The 23645-nt window shown below is 49.7% G+C and overlaps 1 protein-coding gene across 1 annotated transcript; it reads left to right on the top strand.

Moving 5' to 3' along the window:
• The first annotated feature begins 13452 nt into the window (after positions 1 to 13452).
• sfr1 (SWI5-dependent homologous recombination repair protein 1) lies at positions 13453 to 23616 on the top strand. Its single transcript, XM_080205351.1, has 3 exons — positions 13453 to 13555; positions 14245 to 14685; positions 23006 to 23616. The coding sequence occupies exons 1-3, from the start codon at positions 13457 to 13459 to the stop codon at positions 23192 to 23194; spliced, it is 729 nt and encodes a 242-aa protein (XP_080061477.1). The 5' UTR covers positions 13453 to 13456; the 3' UTR covers positions 23195 to 23616.
• Positions 23617 to 23645: the final 29 nt, after the last annotated feature.

Here is a 23645-nt window from a genome sequence, read left to right as displayed (position 1 = left end):
GATTCTTCAGAGTAGAAAGAATGCCAGGCAGGATGTAGGAATGCTCCTCTTGCAGGATGTGGGAAGTCAGGGAGACCTCCGGTGTCCCTGACAATGACACCTGCAAGAGGTGCATCCAGCTGCACCTCCTAACAGACCGCGTTAGGGAACTGGAGCAGGAACTGGATGACCTCCGAATCATTCGGGAGAATGAGGAGTTTATAGATAGTAGCTTCAGGGAGGTAGTTACGCCAAAGGCACAGAGCACAGGTAATTGGGTTACTGTCAAGTGAGGGGAAAGGGCAGGCTTTGAACCAGCGACAATGAAGGAACGGTGATAGATTTCCCAGTCAGGACAGTGAGCGACTTGGAGAAGAACATCCCGGTGGTGATGTTTCCATGTTCTTGTCTTTCCCCTGTGGCCATTCTCCTCCCTTACCTGGGACAAGCTGCGGCAGCCAGATCTCTGGCACTGAGTCTGGTTCTTCAGCATAGAAGGGAGGGTGGAAGAAGAGGAGAGTGGTAGTGATAGGGGACTCGATAGTCAGAGGTACAGACAGGAGGTTCTGTGGTCGTGACAGAGACTCTCGGATGGTTTGTTGCTTCCCGGGTGCCAGGTCAGGGATGTCTCTGATCATGTGCACAGCATTCTGAAGTGGAGGGTGATCAGCCAAATGTCATGGTACTCATCGGTACCAACAATGTAGGTAGGAAGAGTGTGGAGGTCCTGAAGAGTGAGTATAGAGAGCTTGGTAGGAAGTTAAAAAGCAGGACCCCGAGAGCAGTCATCTCAGGATTGCTACCTGTACCACATGCCAGTGAGGGTAAGAGGAGGATGCTCAGGCAGATGAACACGTGGCTCAGGAACTGGTCTAGGGGACAGGATTTCCAATTTGTAGATCACCAGGACCTCTTCTGGGGCAAGTGGGACCTGTACAAGAGAGACAGGTTACAGCTGAACAACAAGGGAACCAATACACTTGCAGGGAGGTTTGCTAGTGTTATTGGGGAGAGTTTAAACTATATTTGCAGGGGGGTGGGAACCAGAGTGCCAGAGCAAACAGTGGAGCAGAGGTGAAAATAAATGATAGTTCATGCAAAATCACAAACAGAAAGGTTGTGTGTGGTGATAATAATCTTGAGGTGTGAATATTTCAATGCCAGGAGTATTGTGGGGAAGGCAGACGAGTTGAAGGCATGGATTGACACATGGAATTATGACATTATAGCCATTAGTGAAACTTGGCTACAGGAGGGGCAGGACTGGCAGCTCAATGTTCCAGGGTTCCAATGTTTCAGGTATGATAGAGACAGAGGGATGAACGGGGGCAGGGGGGACCTTAAAAAAGGCTCAAAAAGTAATCCTGGAAATTATAGGCCGATAAATTTGATGTCAGTAATAGGTAAATTATTGGAAGGTGTATTAACAGATAGGATCTGCAAATATTTGGATAGATGTGGACTTATTAGGGAGAGTCAACATGGCTTTGTGCGTGGTAGGTCATGTTGAACCAATCTATTAGAGTTTTTCGAGGAGGTTACCAGGAAAGTGGATGAAGGGAAGGCAGTGGATGTTGTCTACATGGACTTCAGTAAGGCCTTTGACAAGGTCCTGCATGGGAGGTTAGTTAAGAAGATTCAATCGCTAGGTATACATGGAGAGGTAGTAAGTTGGATTAGACATTGGCTCAATGGAAGAAGCCAGCAAGTGGTACTGAAGGATTGCTTCTCTGAGTGGAGGCCTGTGACTAGTGGTGTTCCACAGGGATCAGTGCTGGGTCCATTGTTGTTTGTCATCTATATCAATGATCTGGATGATAATGTGGTAAATTGGATCAGCAAATTTGCTGATGATACAAAGATTGGAGGTGTAGTGGACAGTGAGGAAGGTTTTCAAAGCTTGCAGAGGGATTTGGACCAGCAAGAAAAATGGGCTGAAAAATGGCAGATGGAGTTTAATGCAAACAGGTGTGAGGTATTGCACTTTGCAAGGACAAACCAAGGTAGAACATACAAGGTAAATGGTAGGACACTGAAGAGTCCAGTAGAACAGAGGGATCTGGGAATGTAGATACATAATTCCCTAAAAGTGGCGTCACAGGTAGATAGGATCGTAAAGAGTGCTTTTGGTAAATTGGCCTTTATAAATCAAAGTATTGAGTATAAGAGTTGGAATGTTATGGTAAAGCTGTATAAGACATTGGTGAGGTCAAATTTAGAGTATTGTGTGCAGTTTTGGTCACCTAATTACAGGAAGGATATTAATAAGGTTGAAAGAGTACAGGGAAGGTTTACAAGGATGTTGCCGGGACTTGAGAAACTGAGTTACAGAGAAAGGTTGAATAGGTTAGGACTTTATTCCCTGGAGCGTAGAAGAATGAGGGGAGATTTGATAGAGGTGTATAAAATTATGATGGGTATAGGTAGAGTGAATGCAAGCAGGCTTTTTCCACTGAGGCTAGGGGAGAAAAAAAACTAGAGGACATGGGTTAAGGGTGAAGAGGGGAAAGTTTAAAGAGAATATTTGGGGGGGTCTTCACACAGAGAGTGGTGGGAGTGTGGAATGAGCTGCCAGACGAAGTGGTAAATGCGGGGTCACTTTTAACAATTAAGAGTGGAGTCTCTGGAAAGGGTGCAGAGGAGGTTTACCAGGATGTTGCCTGGCATGGAGGGGCTGGGTTACGAGGAAAGGTTGGAGAAACTGGGACTATTCTCCTTGGAAAGATGGAGATTGAGGGGGGACATGATAGAGGTATATAAGATACTGAAGGGAATAGATAGAGTTAATAGTGAGAGACTGCTCCCTAGACTGGGTACAAACACGAGAGGTCATGATTTAAGATTGAGGGGGGAGAGGTATAATTTGGAAGTGAGAGGAAGGTTCTTTACGCAGAGAGTTGTGGGGGTGTGGAACGCGCTACCGAGTAGGGTGGTGGAGGCAGGAACGTTGGACTCGTTTAAGGTTCAGTTAGGTAGACACATGAGTGAAACGAGGATGGAGGGTTATGGTTGGGCTATTAAATAAGGTTAGAACCTCGGGAGACACCGGAAAAGCAGGCATGTAAGATTAACGTTTTTGTCTTTTTATTCCGCAGGTGGAGGTCCACCTCGTGTCAAACGAGGGGCATGCACACGGTGGGTCATGCGTGGGCTGCTCTTGGAAGTTCCGGGAGTGGCCTAGCACTTCGTGAAGGTGTGTGTGCTTGATCCTGGACCGGTAGACGGGCGCCGCAACAGCTCAATGACTAGCACTGCTAGCTGTGCAGATACATGGATTTGGGCTTGTGTCTGTGGGAGTTTGTGCATTCTCCCTGTGGTTGCGTGGGTTTCCTCCGGGCGCTCCGGTTTCCTCCCACACCCCAAAGATGTGCTCTTAGGCTGATTGGTTTTACCAAATTGACACTATTCTCCCCTGAATCTGGCTAAGTTAGGGGTTCCATTCGTAGACATACAGGGTAGAATAGGTGTAGGGTGATGCGGCGGCGCGGGCTCGTTGGGCCGAAGGGCCTGTTTCCCGTGCTGGGTTGTTCTTTGTTCTTTAAAAACTTGGACAGGTACATGGATGAGAGGGGTGTGGAGGGATATGGTCCAGGTGCAGGTCAGTGGGACTAGGCAGAAAAATGATTTGGCACAACCAAGAAGGGCCAAATAGCCTGTTTCTGTGCTGTAATGTTCCATGATTCTATGGTTCTAAGAAAGCCCAACAATGCTTCTACTTTCTCAGAAGACTAAGGAAACTTGGCATGCCCACTACAACTTTCACCAACTTCTACAGATGCACCATAGAATGCATTCTTTTTGGTTGTATCACAGCTTGGTATGGGTTCCTGCTTTGCCCAAGACTGCAAGAAACTACAAAGAGTCATGAACAAAGCCTCGTCCATCACGCAAACCAGCCTCCCATCCACTGACTCTGTCAATACCTTTTGCTGCCTTGAAAACGCAGCCAGCATAATTAAAGACCACAAACATCCTGGACATACTCGCTTCCACCTTCTCCTATTGGGAAAAAGATACAAAAGTCTGAGGTCACATACCAGCTGACACAAAAACAGCTTCTTCCCTGCTGTGATCAGACATTTGAATGGACCTACCTTGCCTTAAGTTGATCTTTCCCTACACCCTGGCGCCTCACAGCACCAGAGATTTCGGCCAAGTTTGGTGAGAGTTTTTGCTGACTTGCCAAATTTCCTTCATCTTCTGAGAAAGTAGAGACATTGGTGGGCTTTCTTAACTATAGTGTTGGTGTGGATGGGCCAGGATAGGTTGTTGGTGATCTGGACACCTAGAAGCTTGAAGGTCTCGATCATTTCCACTTCACCCCCACTGATGTAGACAAGGACATGTTCTCCTCTATGCTTCCTGAAGTTGATGACTATCTCCTTTGTTTTGTTGACATTGAGGGAGAGATTATTTTGTCACATCAGCATACCAAATCAAATAATCAAATCACTCTTCGCAACTCCAGTGGAAACAAGCCCAGTCTGTCTGAAACATAAACAAAAAATGCTGGAAAATCTCAGCAGATCTGACAACATCTGTATATAAGAATAGAGCCAATGTTTCGAGTCTGGATGACCCTTTGTCAGAGCTGTTTGTCCTGTCCTCATAACAGAGGCACAGAATAATCCAATGCAGTTTGTCAATCCCGTAAACTTTTCCTACACCACCCCTCATGCAGTTTTCTCTATCTACTTTGTCCAGACCCTTATAATTTAGAATACCTTCATCTAACCTCCTCTCAGCATTCTCCTCCCAAGGTCAACAGTCCCAGCTTCTCCAACCTCTCCACAGGACTGAAGTTGCTCACCTCTGGATCCATTCTCATGGATTACTTCACATTCTCACTTCATTTACCATGAGCATTCCACCACTCTGTTTATGGCCAACATGAAGTCTATCATTATCATCGTCACAGCTCACAATATTTTGAAGTTTGGTATCAATTGCCAATTTTAAAATTATGCTCTGTGCATTGAAATTTAGGTAATATGTGCATCTATGTAAATTTGGATCAACATGACTAAAAGTAACCAATTAGTTGATTGCTGTCGCTAGGATCTTGCTGCACTCAATGTTTCTCACATACCCCATAGTCAAAGTCCCTCCTTGGAGATGCTGGCCAGGTTGAGACACTATAGCCTAGCTGCGCATGCGTCCCCTCAATGGAGACTACAACACCCAGGGTGCATCGCGGCCCCTGCGCCTGCGCGCGCGGTGAAGCGCACGCGCAGTGAAGAGGTTGTCCTGGGCGGGAGGTGAGTGTCCGAGCGCGAAATTGAAAATTGGATTAAAGATAAAAACCCGCCTCCCCTTCATTTAAAAATCATAACTTTACCTCAGAATTTATTATCTTGCGCTCCCTCAGCGCTGACCCTCTGACAGTGCGGCGCTCCCTCAGCGCTGACCCTCTGACAGTGCGGCGCTCCCTCAGCGCTGACCCTCTGACAGTGCGGCGCTCCCTCAGCGCTGACCCTCTGACAGTGCGGCGCTCCCTCAGCGCTGACCCTCTGACAGTGCGGCGCTCCCTCAGCGCTGACCCTCTGACAGTGCGGCGCTCCCTCAGCGCTGACCCTCTGACAGTGCGGCGCTCCCTCAGCGCTGACCCTCTGACAGTGCGGCGCTCCCTCAGCGCTGACCCTCTGACAGTGCGGCGCTCCCTCAGCGCTGACCCTCTGACAGTGCGGCGCTCCCTCAGCGCTGACCCTCTGACAGTGCGGCGCTCCCTCAGCGCTGACCCTCTGACAGTGCGGCGCTCCCTCAGCGCTGACCCTCTGACAGTGCGGCGCTCCCTCAGCGCTGACCCTCTGACAGTGCGGCGCTCCCTCAGCGCTGACCCTCTGACAGTGCGGCGCTCCCTCAGCGCTGACCCTCTGACAGTGCGGCGCTCCCTCAGCGCTGACCCTCTGACAGTGCGGCGCTCCCTCAGCGCTGACCCTCTGACAGTGCGGCGCTCCCTCAGCGCTGACCCTCTGACAGTGCGGCGCTCCCTCAGCGCTGACCCTCTGACAGTGCGGCGCTCCCTCAGCGCTGACCCTCTGACAGTGCGGCGCTCCCTCAGCGCTGACCCTCTGACAGTGCGGCGCTCCCTCAGCGCTGACCCTCTGACAGTGCGGCGCTCCCTCAGCGCTGACCCTCTGACAGTGCGGCGCTCCCTCAGCGCTGACCCTCTGACAGTGCGGCGCTCCCTCAGCGCTGACCCTCTGACAGTGCGGCGCTCCCTCAGCGCTGACCCTCTGACAGTGCGGCGCTCCCTCAGCGCTGACCCTCTGACAGTGCGGCGCTCCCTCAGCGCTGACCCTCTGACAGTGCGGCGCTCCCTCAGCGCTGACCCTCTGACAGTGCGGCGCTCCCTCAGCGCTGACCCTCTGACAGTGCGGCGCTCCCTCAGCGCTGACCCTCTGACAGTGCGGCGCTCCCTCAGCGCTGACCCTCTGACAGTGCGGCGCTCCCTCAGCGCTGACCCTCTGACAGTGCGGCGCTCCCTCAGCGCTGACCCTCTGACAGTGCGGCGCTCCCTCAGCGCTGACCCTCTGACAGTGCGGCGCTCCCTCAGCGCTGACCCTCTGACAGTGCGGCGCTCCCTCAGCGCTGACCCTCTGACAGTGCGGCGCTCCCTCAGCGCTGACCCTCTGACAGTGCGGCGCTCCCTCAGCGCTGACCCTCTGACAGTGCGGCGCTCCCTCAGCGCTGACCCTCTGACAGTGCGGCGCTCCCTCAGCGCTGACCCTCTGACAGTGCGGCGCTCCCTCAGCGCTGACCCTCTGACAGTGCGGCGCTCCCTCAGCGCTGACCCTCTGACAGTGCGGCGCTCCCTCAGCGCTGACCCTCTGACAGTGCGGCGCTCCCTCAGCGCTGACCCTCTGACAGTGCGGCGCTCCCTCAGCGCTGACCCTCTGACAGTGCGGCGCTCCCTCAGCGCTGACCCTCTGACAGTGCGGCGCTCCCTCAGCGCTGACCCTCTGACAGTGCGGCGCTCCCTCAGCGCTGACCCTCTGACAGTGCGGCGCTCCCTCAGCGCTGACCCTCTGACAGTGCGGCGCTCCCTCAGCGCTGACCCTCTGACAGCGCGGCGCTCCCTCAGCGCTGACCCTCTGACAGCGCGGCGCTCCCTCAGCGCTGACCCTCTGACAGCGCGGCGCTCCCTCAGCGCTGACCCTCTGACAGCGCGGCGCTCCCTCAGCGCTGACCCTCCGACAGCGCGGCGCTCCCTCAGCGCTGACCCTCCGACAGCGCGGCGCTCCCTCAGCGCTGACCCTCCGACAGCGCGGCGCTCCCTCAGCGCTGACCCTCCGACAGCGCGGCGCTCCCTCAGCGCTGACCCTCCGACAGCGCGGCGCTCCCTCAGCGCTGACCCTCCGACAGCGCGGCGCTCCCTCAGCGCTGACCCTCCGACAGCGCGGCGCTCCCTCAGCGCTGACCCTCCGACAGCGCGGCGCTCCCTCAGCGCTGACCCTCCGACAGCGCGGCGCTCCCTCAGCGCTGACCCTCCGACAGCGCGGCGCTCCCTCAGCGCTGACCCTCCGACAGCGCGGCGCTCCCTCAGCGCTGACCCTCCGACAGCGCGGCGCTCCCTCAGCGCTGACCCTCCGACAGCGCGGCGCTCCCTCAGCGCTGACCCTCCGACAGCGCGGCGCTCCCTCAGCGCTGACCCTCCGACAGCGCGGCGCTCCCTCAGCGCTGACCCTCCGACAGCGCGGCGCTCCCTCAGCGCTGACCCTCCGACAGCGCGGCGCTCCCTCAGCGCTGACCCTCCGACAGCGCGGCGCTCCCTCAGCGCTGACCCTCCGACAGCGCGGCGCTCCCTCAGCGCTGACCCTCCGACAGCGCGGCGCTCCCTCAGCGCTGACCCTCCGACAGCGCGGCGCTCCCTCAGCGCTGACCCTCCGACAGCGCGGCGCTCCCTCAGCGCTGACCCTCCGACAGCGCGGCGCTCCCTCAGCGCTGACCCTCCGACAGCGCGGCGCTCCCTCAGCGCTGACCCTCCGACAGCGCGGCGCTCCCTCAGCGCTGACCCTCCGACAGCGCGGCGCTCCCTCAGCGCTGACCCTCCGACAGCGCGGCGCTCCCTCAGCGCTGACCCTCCGACAGCGCGGCGCTCCCTCAGCGCTGACCCTCCGACAGCGCGGCGCTCCCTCAGCGCTGACCCTCCGACAGCGCGGCGCTCCCTCAGCGCTGACCCTCCGACAGCGCGGCGCTCCCTCAGCGCTGACCCTCCGACAGCGCGGCGCTCCCTCAGCGCTGACCCTCCGACAGCGCGGCGCTCCCTCAGCGCTGACCCTCCGACAGCGCGGCGCTCCCTCAGCGCTGACCCTCCGACAGCGCGGCGCTCCCTCAGCGCTGACCCTCCGACAGCGCGGCGCTCCCTCAGCGCTGACCCTCCGACAGCGCGGCGCTCCCTCAGCGCTGACCCTCCGACAGCGCGGCGCTCCCTCAGCGCTGACCCTCCGACAGCGCGGCGCTCCCTCAGCGCTGACCCTCCGACAGCGCGGCGCTCCCTCAGCGCTGACCCTCCGACAGCGCGGCGCTCCCTCAGCGCTGACCCTCCGACAGCGCGGCGCTCCCTCAGCGCTGACCCTCCGACAGCGCGGCGCTCCCTCAGCGCTGACCCTCCGACAGCGCGGCGCTCCCTCAGCGCTGACCCTCCGACAGCGCGGCGCTCCCTCAGCGCTGACCCTCCGACAGCGCGGCGCTCCCTCAGCGCTGACCCTCCGACAGCGCGGCGCTCCCTCAGCGCTGACCCTCCGACAGCGCGGCGCTCCCTCAGCGCTGACCCTCCGACAGCGCGGCGCTCCCTCAGCGCTGACCCTCCGACAGCGCGGCGCTCCCTCAGCGCTGACCCTCCGACAGCGCGGCGCTCCCTCAGCGCTGACCCTCCGACAGCGCGGCGCTCCCTCAGCGCTGACCCTCCGACAGCGCGGCGCTCCCTCAGCGCTGACCCTCCGACAGCGCGGCGCTCCCTCAGCGCTGACCCTCCGACAGCGCGGCGCTCCCTCAGCGCTGACCCTCCGACAGCGCGGCGCTCCCTCAGCGCTGACCCTCCGACAGCGCGGCGCTCCCTCAGCGCTGACCCTCCGACAGCGCGGCGCTCCCTCAGCGCTGACCCTCCGACAGCGCGGCGCTCCCTCAGCGCTGACCCTCCGACAGCGCGGCGCTCCCTCAGCGCTGACCCTCCGACAGCGCGGCGCTCCCTCAGCGCTGACCCTCCGACAGCGCGGCGCTCCCTCAGCGCTGACCCTCCGACAGCGCGGCGCTCCCTCAGCGCTGACCCTCCGACAGCGCGGCGCTCCCTCAGCGCTGACCCTCCGACAGCGCGGCGCTCCCTCAGCGCTGACCCTCCGACAGCGCGGCGCTCCCTCAGCGCTGACCCTCCGACAGCGCGGCGCTCCCTCAGCGCTGACCCTCCGACAGCGCGGCGCTCCCTCAGCGCTGACCCTCCAATTCTGTTAAAACTCTTCAGTACTCATAAGTCTATGAACTAGAGGGAAGAATGTTCCCAGCTGAACAATACTGAATAAATTCAGTGCAAATGATTAACAAGAGCTGTGAGCTGAAGCAAACCTTTCACTTGCTGGAGAGCGAGCGCAGGATGTTCACATAACAGCACAGAGAGCTGCAGTAACTGAGTGTAAAAGGACCTGTGGGTGATGATTGTGAGAATTCTCTCTCTGGTTCTGCTCAGTTTTCCCTGGGAGTTTGCTGTGTTGAAAGTTTACATAGAGTCGTGACACTCTGACTCTAATTGGGACAGTAACTTTCAACACGGCAAATTCCTGGGGAAAACTGAGCAGAACCAGAGAGAGAATCCTGAATGTTTACTGTCCCAATTGCCACATCTTCTTGGCACGGTGGCACAATGGTTAGCATTGAACATAACATAAGAACATAAGAAATAGGAGCAGGAGTAGGCCATCCAGCCCCTCGAGCCTGCCCCGCCATTCAATAAGATCATGGCTGATCTGTCGTGTCTCAGTTCCACCTTCCCGCCCTCTCCCCATAACCCTTAATCCCCTTGTCTATCAAAAACCTATCAACCCGCGTCTTAAATATATTTAGCGAGGTAGCCTCCACCACTTCAACGGGCAGAGAATTCCAGAGATTCACCAGCCTTTGAGTGAAGAAGTTCCTCCTCAACTCTGTCCTAAACCGCCCCCCCCTTTATCTTGAGGCTGTGCCCCCTAGTCCTACTATCCTTTCTGAGAGGGAAGAGTCTCTCCACCTCTATCCTATCCATCCCATTCATCATCTTATATGTCTCAATGAGATCTCCCTTCTAAACTCTAACGAGTACAAGCCTAGTTTATTCAGCCTCTCCTCATAGTTCAACCCCCTCAACTCCGGTATCAGCCTAGTAAACCTCCTCGTCACTCCCTCCAAGGCCAAAATATCCTTGCGTAAGTGCGGCGACCAAAACTGCACACAGTACTCCAGCTGTGGCCTCACCAGTGCCCTGTACAGTTGCAGCAAGACCTCCCTACTTTTATATTCAATCCCCCTCGCTACGAAGGCCAGCATCCCATTCGCCTTCCTGACCACCTGCTGCACCTGCAGGCTGGGTTTTTGCGACTCATGCACAAGGACCCCGAGGTCCCTCTGCCCCGTCGCATGCTGCAGTTTTTCGCCATGTAAGTAATAGTCCTTCCTACCATTATTCCTACCAAAGTGGACAACTTCACACTTGCCAACATTAAATTCCATTTGCCAGTTCCTGGCCCATTCGCCCAGCCTATCTGGATCCTTCTGCAGACTTTCCACACCCTCCGCACAATTTGCCATTCCACCAATCTTGGTGTCATCAGCAAATTTCAACACCATACACTCGATTCCCTCCTCCAGATCATCTATATAAATGGTAAATAGCTGAGGCCCCAGCACCGATCAAGGCAAGAGTTTCAAAATCGAACACCTTTCTAGAAAAATCATTTCCCCTCATCTCTGTCCTTTTAGAACAACCCTCAATTTTAGTACATCATGCTTTAATTCTGGACTTGCCCACAAGAGGAAACATCCTTTTCACATCTATCTTGTCAACATCATTCAGGATCTTATGTAATTCAATCAAGTCACCCCTTTCTCTTCTGAACTTTAACAGAAACAAGCCCAGTCTAACGTTTCCTCACTACAGCCCGCTCATTCTAGATATCAGTCTAGTAAAACTCTGAACTGTCTCCAATGCATTTACATCCTTGCTTTGCAAATAAAGAACAACCAGTCTGAGTTTTCAGAGGGTGTTGTTTAATAGGAGCAGGAGTAGACTGTTCAGCTGGTTGAGTTCTGCTCTGCCATTCATTACAACCATGGCTGCTTAGATGCTTTTTCCACCTACAATTCCCATAACCGTTAAGCTATTTATCAATCTCTGTTTTAAACACACTCAGTAATTGAACTTCCACTGGGCTAGGAGAATTCTAAACATTCACAACCCTCTGTAAAGAAATTTCTCCCCATCTTGATCCTGGGCAGATTCCCCTCTTATTTTGAAATTGTGCTCCCTGGTTCTAGACTCTCAACCAAGGGAAGCATCTTGCCCGTATCTACCCCTGTCTGTTTCTTTCAATATTTCGTAGGTTTGAATGAGATCCTTTTATACATCGATAATAATTTCTTACCATTTAGGAAATACTCTGCAAATTGGTTCCTGTTATCAAAGTGGATTATGTCACATTTTACCATAGTATATTCTGTCTGCAGTGTTCTTGCCCACTTGCTAAGTCTGTCCAAATCCTCCTGTAACTGCTTTACATCTTCCTCACAACACACATTCCTGCCCAACTTTATATCATCCGCAGACTTGGAAATCATAAACTTGATTCATATTCCTTTGAGTTTACAAGCTTAAATGGTGATTTAATCAAGTTACCTAAAATGTTTCAGGGATTCAGTGGGATAAACAATGAAACAATTGCTCTGATGGAGGAGTCAATAACAAGTGGGTAGAACCTTAAAATGAGATTTAGGTCAGGGGGATCCCAGACTGCTGCCGGAATTCTACCCGCCACGGGAATCGGAGTGGGCGAGGAGCAGATAATGGGAAGGTCTGTTGACTTAGGGCAGGATTTTCTGGTCTCGGATCAAACCACATATGTTGTAACTTTTAGTGGAGTCACAGGATGAGATTTTGGGGTTGAGACTGAGACAGCTGTGGAGGGGCAATTTTGTCCGAGGGGGTGGGGCCTTTGACCATTGAGCGGGAGATGGAGGTGGGTGGTGAGGGTGCAGGGTAGTAACCTTTCATTATTAAAGTACACACTCACTTTACGCTTTGGAAAATTGTGTTTCTGAAGGTTTGCTTTTTGTGAAAATATGAGACACATGGGCATGCATGTTGCAACAGTCTCTGAACCTGACAGTGTGGTTAATATTATATATCTAATCTCTGATGTGACATCTGAGACTGTTTGAATCTTTTCATTCTCTTCATTAGCAGAGACAGGAAAGCCACAGATAACCGTGAGCCAGAAAAAGATCACTGTCCTCACACAGGCAGCCTTAGTGTCTGCTAAACCTGCTCTGTCCCCTTTCCTGCAAACTGACAAGACAGGTAAAAAATAATCTAGCAGCTCACAGCAAAGACAGAGCCTACCTGTGCACAACTCCTTCCCCTGGCTTGACCCTTTACAGCAAGCTACAAACCAGGGAAAAATAAAATCACTTGCACACATTGTGGGAGCTGGTCCCGGGGCTTTCCCGACAGAGTCTCAGATCCACATCTGATATGGCCTCAGAACTCATGACCTTGATCTTGTGCAGTGAGGGGGTTGTGACTCATGGTTTGGGACCCCCTGCTGTGTCAATTCCTTATGAATTCTTTTCCTTTCTGAAAAAGGCCCAGCTGCTCAATCTTTCCTGATGTAATCTCTCATTTTGTTCCAATTCCTGTAAATCTCTTTTTGCACATTCTCCAGTGCTTCTGCGTTCTATTTACAGTATCTTGACTGGAATTGTGTGACCTGATCATGTCTAATGCAAGTTTAGCTTAACTTCTTTCAATTTCTGTTTCCTTGAAAATAAATGACAGTGCTTAGTAAGTATTTGTAATTGCTTTGCTGGCATACAGTGATTTGTTCACCTGTCTTTTTCATTGCTATTTTGCACTATTCAGCTTCTTATTGTTTTAGGTGTTTTTCCTGCCAAAAATGCCTTACCTCACATTAATCTGTGGTAAAGGTCATCAAAAGTGCAAGTTTTCTAATGTCTTCTTGTATTGTGTTGCATTTCCCTTGGTGTTGGCTGTATCGCGGTACAGAGACAAGCTTTATTCTAAGCTACAGTACCTGACATAGCAGCACCTAAGCTGAATTTGGGTGCCTGCAATGGTCAATGTCCCAGTCCCCAGCAGCAACAATCCCCAGTCAGTGAGTAGAAAGAAAGAGAGCATTTGGACAAAGCACTGAATGTGAAAAGGCCTCTATTTTTTGTTATAGATGAGCTTTAATTGACCTATTTCTGTGTTGTCATATTGTGAATAGGTGCAAGAATGGAGAGTGAGAACTTCAGTTCCCCTTATGGCTGTTTGCTGGATCGATCGGGACCAAACGTTCAGACCCCATCTCCCAGTAACATAGCAACAAAAACGGTGAGAGTCAAGCATAGAATGAAATTATTGGACAACTTGGAAGGGTCCTGAGGCTTGCAAGTCTGACATAACCACATTCAGCACGTTTACTCAGTGCAGGTCTCACTGTGTCACCTTGCAGTTGATTGAGCTCGAAGTTTTTCCAGTAATCTTCCCAGTGGCCATCAGATTGTGTAAAATGCTGCATCATGAGATCCTTCTGTTTTATTCTCTATCTTCTTTGTACCCTCAATGATACCCAGAAAAGCAGATATGACAGTGCGGCCCCACCATGAGCAAATTGTAGACATCAGCTTATTTCTATCCAATCTAACGGGATGCAGGAATTGAAGAAGCGAACTATTTACATTTCTGTAGTTCCTCAATATGTCCCAAAGCACTTCACATCCAATGAATACTTTTGTAGTCACTGATGTTATGAAGGAAATTATAAAACATTGCTTAGGCCATTGATGGAGTATTGTGTGCAGTCTTGGTGGCCACACTATCAGAAGGATGTCTCCGCTTCCCTTCACCTCCCACCCCCTGCAATCCTAGAGACTAGAGAATTGAGAATGCTACTGATGGAGCCATGACTGTCTGATGCACAGTGTGAGATGTTCGTTCAGATCAGTAGCAATGGTTTTTGAATTAAACATTGCAATCCAAGCTGCCCAATATTGTTAATTTTGTTTTTCTCCCTCTGGCAGCCTATGAGTGCCAATCTCCGAGAACGACTGAGGAAAACACGACGCTCCTTTAACTCTCCATTCATAGTGCCAAAGAGGTTAAAGATTGACTGTCAGAGTGAAGGTGGTAGAGGTACAAACCCTGACACTGATGCTGGTAACAGCCACAGCCCTGGTGAAGCTTGCTGTGTTCTCGCTGATGTGACTACAGGGACAGAGAGTCTTTGCAATAAGGTGGTGGAGAGACAGCCTGAGACGAGTACAATGGGGGAGTGTCAGAGATTTCACTGTACAGCTGCACAGAGCATCCACGCACTGGCAATGTCTCCAAGCTCTAATTGTTTGCCTCCAACCACTGAACAGCAGCAGCTACTTGAGGAGAAGGAACAATTGCAGAGTAAAGTGAGAGAGAAAGAGGAGGTTCTTCGTCGATTGAAAATGGTTCAGATGTACAGAGCAAAGGTAGGCAGCTCACAGTGTTTAACACTGATTCCAGGTCACGATCCACCATAACCCTCATCCCACATCATGTTAATGCAGTGTTAGACTTGTGCTTCATTAAGCTGTTAGCATTGTTGCTCTTCTCCCGATTAGATTAACTTCCCTGGAGACTGCAAGCATCTTCTGACACTGTCCGTGTCACCCTGGATTTGGTGCAGTTTATAATACGTTAGAGCAGAGCTAGTGTCTTCTGTCAGATTCTTTATTTCTTCCCTCTCTCCCTCCCTTGTTTTACAGTTTCTGAAGGATTGGCAACATATATCTTGCCATGACCAGCTGGACTCCTCTCATTCCTCAAAGCCCATCCTGTGTTGCAGTTTCCTTTGTGCCTCATGCTGCAAGCTCTTTGTAATAATGTGCGCCAATATCCGGACTCACTGAGCTGTCCCCTTCAGCACCCTGGTGTTTGGCTGTTCTGAGGCACGTTCCAAGATACTACAGGCACCAGTGGATGGGACTAGCAGTCAGCTTGTGGTGAATCTGAGAGGCTGACCGGTTGGATGAGTGACCTTCTCATGTTTGTGTGAATAGGCTCTAGGCAGTGTATGGCAGCTTCATCTCAGATGACTACATGACTTTCTCAGTCCCAGTCCAGATATAGTGATCGTGGTAGCACAGTAACTCACGTATGGCAATGATCTTTGATTTGATTTATTATTGTCACATGTATTTGGGATACAGTGAAAAGTATAGTTCATAGAGAAGGAAAGGAGAGAGTGCAGAATGTAGTGTTACAGCCATAGCTAGGGTGTATGGAAAGATCAACTTAATACAAGGTAAGTCTATTCAAAAGTCTGACAGCAGCAGGGAAGAAGCTGTTCTTCAGTCAGTTGGTACGTGATCACAGATTTTTGTATCTTTTCACCATCGGAAGAAGGTGGAAGAGAGAATGCCTAGGGTGCATGGGGTCCTTGATTACGCTGGCCGCTTTGACAAGGCAGCGGGAAGTGTAGACAGAGTCAATGGATGGGAGGCTGGTTTGCGTGATGGACTGGGCTTCGTTCACGACCTTTTGTAGTTCGTACAGTCTTGAACAGAGCAGGAGCCATACCAAGCTGTGATACAACCAGAAAGAATGCTTGCTGCTGGCGTTGGTCTCCTGGCTACAGCACATGTTGCAGTGGTGGGGAACTGATTTCACATTGAGCTGTGCTGTATTCTGCTGCCCCTGGGTGCCTGAAATTAAGATTACTCCATTCCCCAGTCCTGATCTTTCAAACACTAATGGGTACTGAAGTTACACCAAATGTTAGAACAATGACAACAGTGCTGGAGGTGTTTTTACTCATTTTTATGGGGAGGTCTCATGTAAAGCTGAGGTCATAGTCTTGAAAATTGCAACTTTTAAGCGAGATGAAGAAGGTTGGTTAGGGCAAGATTAGGGCCAGTTATAGACAGCAGAGGGAAGTTATGTGTGGAACCGGAGGAGATTGGAGAGGCATTGAACCAATATTTCTCTTCGGTGTTCACGCAGGGGGACATGGATATAGCTGAGGAGGACACTGGGTTGCAGGGGAGTAGAATTGACAGTGTTACAGTTGATAAGGAGGATGTGCTGGATATTCTGGAGGGTCTGAAAATAGAAAGTCCCCTGGTCCGGATGGGATTTACCCCAGGATTCTCTGGGAGGCAAGAGAAGTGATCGCAGAGCCTCTGGCTCTGATCTTTAGGTCGTCGTTGGCCTCTGGTATAGTACCGGAAGATTGGAGGTTAGCGAATGTTGTCCCATTGTTTAAGATGGGGAACAGAGACTTCCCCGGGAATTATAGACCGGTGAGTCTCACTTCTGTTGTGGGCAAGGTTTTAGAAAAAATTATTAGGGATAGGATTTATAGTTATTTGGAGAGTAATGAATTGATTGGAGATAGTCAGCATGGTTTTGTGGCGGGTAGGTCGTGCCTTACTAACCTTACTGAGTTTTTTGAGAAAGTGACCAAAGAGGTGGATGGGGGTAAGGCAGTGGACGTGGTGTATATGGATTTTAGTAAGGCGTTTGATAAGGTTCACCATGGTAGGCTTCTGCAGAAAATGCAGATGTATGGGATTGGGGGTGATCTAGGGAATTGGATCAGGAATTGGCTAGCGGATAGGAGACAGAGGGTGGTGGTTGATGGTAAATATTCATCATGGAGTTCGGTTACGAGTGGTGTGCCTCAGGGATCTGTTTTGGGGCCACTGCTGTTTGTAATTTTTATTAATGATCTGAATGAGGGTATAGTTGGGTGGATTAGTAAATTTGCTGATGACACCAAAGTCGGAGGTGTGGTAGATAGTGAGGAAGGGTGTCATAGTTTGCAGGAAGACTTAGACAGGTTGCAGAGCTGGGCCGAGAGGTGGCGGATGGAGTTTAATGCGGAGAAGTGTGAGGTAATTCACTTTAGTAGGAATAACAGATGTGTCGAGTATAGGGCTAACGGGAGGACTTTGAATAGTGTGGATGAACAGAGGGATCTAGGTGTATGTGTACATAGATCCCTGAAAGTTGGGAATCAAGTAGATAAGGTTGTTAAGAAGGCATACGGTGCCTTGGCGTTTATTGGTAGGGGGATTGAATTTAGGAGTCGCAGCGTTATGTTGCAACTGTACACAACTCTGGTGCGGCCGCACTTGGAGTACTGTGTGCAGTTCTGGTCCCCACGTTACAGGAAGGATGTGGAGGCTTTGGAGAGGGTGCAGAGGAGGTTTACCAGGATGTTGCCTGGTATGGAGGGGAGGTCCTATGAGGAGAGGCTGAGGGATTTGGGGTTGTTTTCGCTAGAAAGAAGGCGGCTAAGAGGGGATCTTATTGAAACATATAAGATGATTAGAGGTTTAGATAGGGTGGATAGTGATAGCCTTTTTCCTCTGATGGAGAAATCTAGCACGAGGGGGCATGGCTTTAAATTAAGGGGTGGTAGTTATAGGACGGATGTCAGGGGTAGGTTCTTTACCCAGAGGGTGGTGAGGGATTGGAATGCCCTGCCTGCTGCAGTTGTAAATGCGCCTAGTTTGGGGGCGTTTAAGAGATCTGTGGATAGGTTTATGGACGAAAAGGGATTGGTTTAGGTTAGTGGGTCATTGTTTTGTAACTGGTCGGCGCAACATCGTGGGCCGAAGGGCCTGTTCTGCGCTTATGTTCTATGTTCTATGTTCTATGACTTTTATGTGAATCATGGGTTCCCAACGGTTTCAGTGTTAAAACCAGAGTTTGGTTCCTTGCATCATTTCTTGCTGCACTGTAAATGTTAAATACTGTACTGTACATGTGCAGCACTGTGCGTTCTTGGCTAAAATAACTTGCAGAATAAAATCTCATTCAATATAAAATATTGTCCAAGTTTTAAAAATTACAATGCTCACTAATATAACAAATCTTATAGATTGATCAGGCACCACCTAGTGACAGAGGTTGGTCAGTGCAGCCAGCAGCTGAAGTCCTGACTATGCGCAGGGTGCAACTTACACAGCCCACTTCATAAGAACATAAGAAATAGGAGCAGGAGTAGGCCATCTAGTCCTTCGAGCCTGCCCCGCCATTCAGTAAGATCATGGCTGATCTGTCGTGGCTCAGTTCCACATTCCCGCCCTCGCCCCACAACCCTTAATCCCCTCGCTTATCAAAAACCCATCAACCCGCGTCTTAAAAATATTTAGCGAGGTAGCCTCCACCACTTCAACGGGCAGAAAATTCCAGAGATTCACCACCCTTTGAGTGAAGAAGTTCCTCCTCAACTCCGTTCTAAACCGCCCCCCCTTTATCTTGAGGCTGTGCTCCCTAGTCCTACTGTCCTTTCTGAGCGGGAAGAGTCTCTCCACCTCTATCCTATCCATCCCATTCATCATCTTATATGTCTCAATGAGATCTCCCCTCATTCTTCTAAACTCTAACGAGTGCAAGCCTAGTTCATTCAGCATCTCCTCATAGCTCAACCTCCTCAACAGTAGGACTAGGGGGCACAGCCTCAAGATAAAGGGGGAGCAAGGATAGACCCAGGGTCTAAAGATAAAGCAAAGGCTGGGGAGCAACACTGGGAGGCAAGGTCAGGTGGAGGTAAAACTTGGAGGCCAGTTGGGAGGCTTGGCTGGGAAGCAATTCTTGGAGGCAAAGTAAGCCAGGCAGAGGCAAGGTTGGACTGATCAGAGAAGCTGCAGGAAAGGTTCAGTGATTGTGTGGGCTACAGGAAAGGAAGCCTTTAGGAAACAATATAAAAGTGAGACCAGTAACATTAAATAGATACACTGACACTCTGTACATTGCACCAAAAATCTCAACTCATTGGTCAATAAGACAGTCATATTTATTACGTTTCCTCTAGATGTAACTTATCAATTAAAACAGACAGGAGTACACCGATTCTGATTTCTGAGGGAGACACTGACAGGTTGTAGAAGAAAAATAGACAGCACACATGGAAACTGAATGAGTGCCCAACATCCAGTGAGCGTTAAATAAATGAACATCCATACTTGTGTGTTGAACCATCACCCTGAGCCTTCCTGGGGCAGGAGCGGTTGGAGCCATGTCAAGCAACTTCTAATGTACCCTGGGTCTATCCTTGCTCCCCCTTTATCTTGAGGCTGTGCTCCCTAGTCCTACTGTTGAGGGGGTTGAGCTATGAGGAGAGGCTGAATGAACTAGGCTTGTACTCGTTAGAGTTTAGAAGAATGAGGGGAGATCTCATTGAGACATATAAGATGATGAATGGGATGGATAGGATAGAGGTGGAAAGACTCTTCCCGCTCAAAAAAGACAATAGGACTAGGGGGCACAGCCTCAAGATAAAAGGGGGGCGGTTTTTGATAGAAGAGGGGATTAAGGGTTATGGGGAGAGGGCGGGAAAGTGGAACTGAGCAGCGACAGATCAGCCATGATCTTATTGAATGGCGGGGCAGGCTCGAAGGGCTGGATGGCCTACTCCTGCTCCTATTTCTTATGTTCTTATGTTCTTATAATGCTGCACCGGCCACTGGCCTGCACTTTCGGTAAGCCTACTGTGGAGCATATAAGTAACATCTCAGAAATAGCTGCAAGGCAGTAATTGATAGGGAGGGAGGAACTGAAAATTCCAATTACCGGTGAAGTAGTGCTTCATAAATTGATGAAGCTGCACTCTCACACGTCCTTGGGTCCTGATGGATTTCATAGAAGTGGCTAGTGAGATGGTTGATGTGTTGGTTTTAATAAGACTAGATTGCAGTTAGGAAGACAAATGCAATGTTAGCATTCATGTTGAGAGGGCTAGAATAAAAGACAGGGATGTACTTCTGAAGCTGTATAAGACTCTGGTCAGTCCCAGTTTGGAGTATTGTGAACAGTTTTGGGCCCTGTATCTAAGGAAGGATGTGCTGGCCTTGGAAAGGGTCCAGAGGAGGTTCACAAGAATGATCCCTGCAATGAAGAGCTTGTCGTATGAGGAACGGCTGAAGGCTCTGGGTCTGTACTCATTGGAGTTGAGAAGGATGAGAGGGGATCTCATTGAAACTTACAGGATACTGTGAGGCCTGGCTAGAATGGATGTGGAGAGGATTTTCCACTAGTAGGAAAAACTAGAACCTGAGGGCACAACTTCAGGCTAAAGGCATGATCCTTTAAAATGGAGATGAGGAGGAATTTCTTCAGCCAGAGAATGGTGAATCTGTGGAACACTTTGCCACAGAAGGCTGTGGAGGCCGGGTCATTGAGTGTCTTTAAGACAGAGAAAGGTAGTTTGATTAATAAGGGGATCAGGAATTATGGGGAAAGGCAGGAGAATGGGGATGAGAAAAAAATCAGTCATGATTGAATGGCGGAGCAGACTCGATGGGCCAAGTGGCCTAATTCTGCTCCTATGTCTTATGGATAATAACAAAAACAATAAATGTTACTCCTTTATTCGAAAAGAATGGAAGTAGAAAATGGGAAAGTTCAGGCCGGTTAGCTTAACATCTTTCAGAGGGAAAAGGTTAGAAATCTTCAAAGAACATAAAGAAAGCAGAAAAGAACCTAACAAGGAGTTAGGAGGGTTAGAGGAGCCATGAAATGTCTTCAGCAAACAGTATTAAGGAAAATCCCAAGTCGTTTTATATGTATATAAGGAGCAAGAGGCTAGCTAGAGAAAGCGTAGGTTCACTCGAGGTCAAAGGACTGAATTTATGCGGGAATTGGAGGAAGTGGGTAAGGTCCTTAATGAATACTTTGCATCAGTATTCACAAAGCAAAAGAACACACATAATGGCTAGTGAGTCTAGGGAGAGGTAGGTTGATATTCTAGGGCCTTTCGATATAAAAATGGTGTTATCGGGGGTTTTGAAAAGCGAGACAAGGCCGCGGGACCTGATGGGATCTATCCCAGAATACAGAGCGAGTCAAGGTAAGGCTTTGTATGAAATCTTTCTATCCTCTTTAGTCACAGGAGAGGTCCCAGAGGGCTGGAGAATAGCCAATGTTGTTCCTTTGTTTAAGAATGGCTACAGGGATAGTCCAGGAAATTACAGACCACTGAGCCTTGTCAGTGGTGGGGAAATTATTGTTGTTTGCCCTTGTTCGGAGAGCTGCACAAGCTGAGTCTTTAAGTATGTTCAAGGCAGAGATAGACAGATTTTTGATCAGTCAAGAAATCAAGGGTGATGGGATAAGACGGGAAAGTGGAGTTGAGGATTATCACATCAGATCTCATTGATTGGTGGGGCAGACTTATTGGGCTGAATGGCCTACTTCTGCTCCTATGTCTTATGGTCACTGCCATTCAACATGATCATGGCTCATCCTCCATGTTGACTCCACACTCCCATATTCTCCCCAAACCCCATGATACCTTTAGAGTCTAAAAATCTATTTCCGCCTTAAATATATTGTGATTTGGCTTCCACAGCTTTCTGTGGTAGAAAATTCCACAGGTTCACCACCCTCTGAGTGAAGAGGTTTCTCCTCATCTCAGTCCTACATAGCCTGCCCTGTACCCTGAGACTGTGACTCATTGTTCGAGACCCTCTAGCCAGAGGAACCCATGTTTCTGCATCCCATCCATTCAGCCCTGTCAGAATTTTATACCTTTCAATGAGGTTCCCTCTCATTCTTCTAAATTCTAATGAATACAGGTCCAGTGGATAGAACCTCTCTTCAAATGACAAGCCAGCCATCTGAGTAATGAGACTGATGAATCTTTGCTGTATTCCCGCTATAACAAATACATCCTTTCTTAGTTAAGGAGACTAAAACTGCATGCAGTACTGTAGATGTGGTCTCCCAAGATGCTGCATAGTTGCAGTAAGATATCCTTGCTCCTGTACTCTAACCCTCTTGTTGTGAAGAGCAATACATTACCATTTACCTTCCTATCTGTTTGCTTAACCTACAGACTTGCTTTCAGTTACTGGTGTATAAGGACATCCAGGTCCCTTTGATTTGATTGATCCCTGTTTAAGAGCTATTCTGAGAGGACAAATTGAGTAAATTAGGGTTTTTTGAAGTTTTATTTATTAGTGTCACAAGTAGGCTTACATTAACACTGCAGTGAAGTTTAGAAAAAAGAGCAGTTTCTCATTGAAATTTGTAAGATGGGTTTGACATGACACTGCTGACAGGTTCTTTCCCCAGGCTGCAGACTCTAGAAGTAGGGAGTCTGGCGTTTGGATTAAGGTTGTCTATTTAGGACTAAGATGACAATTTTTTTCAAACAGTGGGTTATGAATCTTTGCAGTTCTCTAGCCCAGAGAGCTGTGGTTGTTAGTCAGTAAGCATAGTCTAGACAGAAGTCGATAGGTATTTGAACACTGGAAAATGAACGATTAAGATCAGAAAATTAAAGCTGAAGATTATTCATTGAATGGTGGCGAAGACTGGAGGGGCTGCATGGCTGACTTCTGTTACTATCGATGCTTAAATTCCTTTGCTTAGATGGATTTGAAGGTCTGGGAACAATCACAGTTGACTAAAACTTCTCAAACAATGATGGTTCACTTTAGCTGTCACACTAAAAGGATTGACTTAGATCTCAAAGTACGAGTGAGCATCCAAGGTTAAAATAGATACTATTGAGGGTGGAATTTAGCCATGCTATTGCAGGGATTGAATCCTGGTGTTGTACCTTCAGATCTCAATGTAATCTAAAGTACAAGAGTGGAAAATATCAACAAAACTTGATGTGATCTGCTTGATCCCAACTGAAGGAAATTATTCTTGTCCTTCTGCTGCCTTAGTACATTAATTAATTGTTAAAAGTGTGCTGTGTTTTGGATAAGTTCAAATATTTATTTGGTACGTCTCATGCTGTGGCAAGGATTTGCTTGATGCTGACTGTGTTTTCAAATCTCGTTTTTACAGAATAATTTGGCAGAACTGGGGTCTCTGATAGAGAAATGGAGGAAGAGCAGCCAGTCTTTGCTATATGAACTTCAAGTGGCCCTTTCTACTGATATCAAACCAACTCTGACCCAGCTCATAGACAGCCTGGCAGTAGAGGATAAACTCCTGCATTATAACAGGCTTGAAGAGGACTTTACTGATGCATGAGATCATTCTTATGGTGAGAATCTGCGACGTTGTTCACCACCTTACATTAACCCTTTCATTGCCTTATAGTTCATCACCTCCTGCAGTACAAGACATTGTTTTATTGTAAAGGCCTTGCTCCACTGGGTTACGTTGAACGTCCTTAACTTTCCAATCCGGTGTTGTTGTGTTTTCTCTATTGGCCAAGGGTGCAGCACTATGGACATTTCAGCATCAATAATGCTACTTCCGTTTACCATTGTGTGGTGAAGAAGGTGGCGCCTTGCCTGTTCCTTTCTCTCAGCCTATTCCTTCGACTGACTCAGACTCAAACAATGAGTAGTAAAAGAACGTGAGCATTTTGGGAAGGTGAGATGGGTATCGTGCAGCAAAGGAGGCAATAAAATAAAAGAATTATTCTACCCAAAATAACTGCAGATGTTGAAAATCTAGAATGAAAATGCTGGAAATA

Source organism: Carcharhinus amblyrhynchos, chromosome 17 (genome assembly GCF_965287045.1).
Source record: "Carcharhinus amblyrhynchos chromosome 17, sCarAmb.v2.hapA, whole genome shotgun sequence".
Classification (NCBI taxonomy): Eukaryota; Metazoa; Chordata; class Chondrichthyes; order Carcharhiniformes; family Carcharhinidae; genus Carcharhinus; species Carcharhinus amblyrhynchos.
Note: the sequence above shows the minus strand (reverse complement) of the source record. Positions and strands in the feature narration are given on the sequence as shown.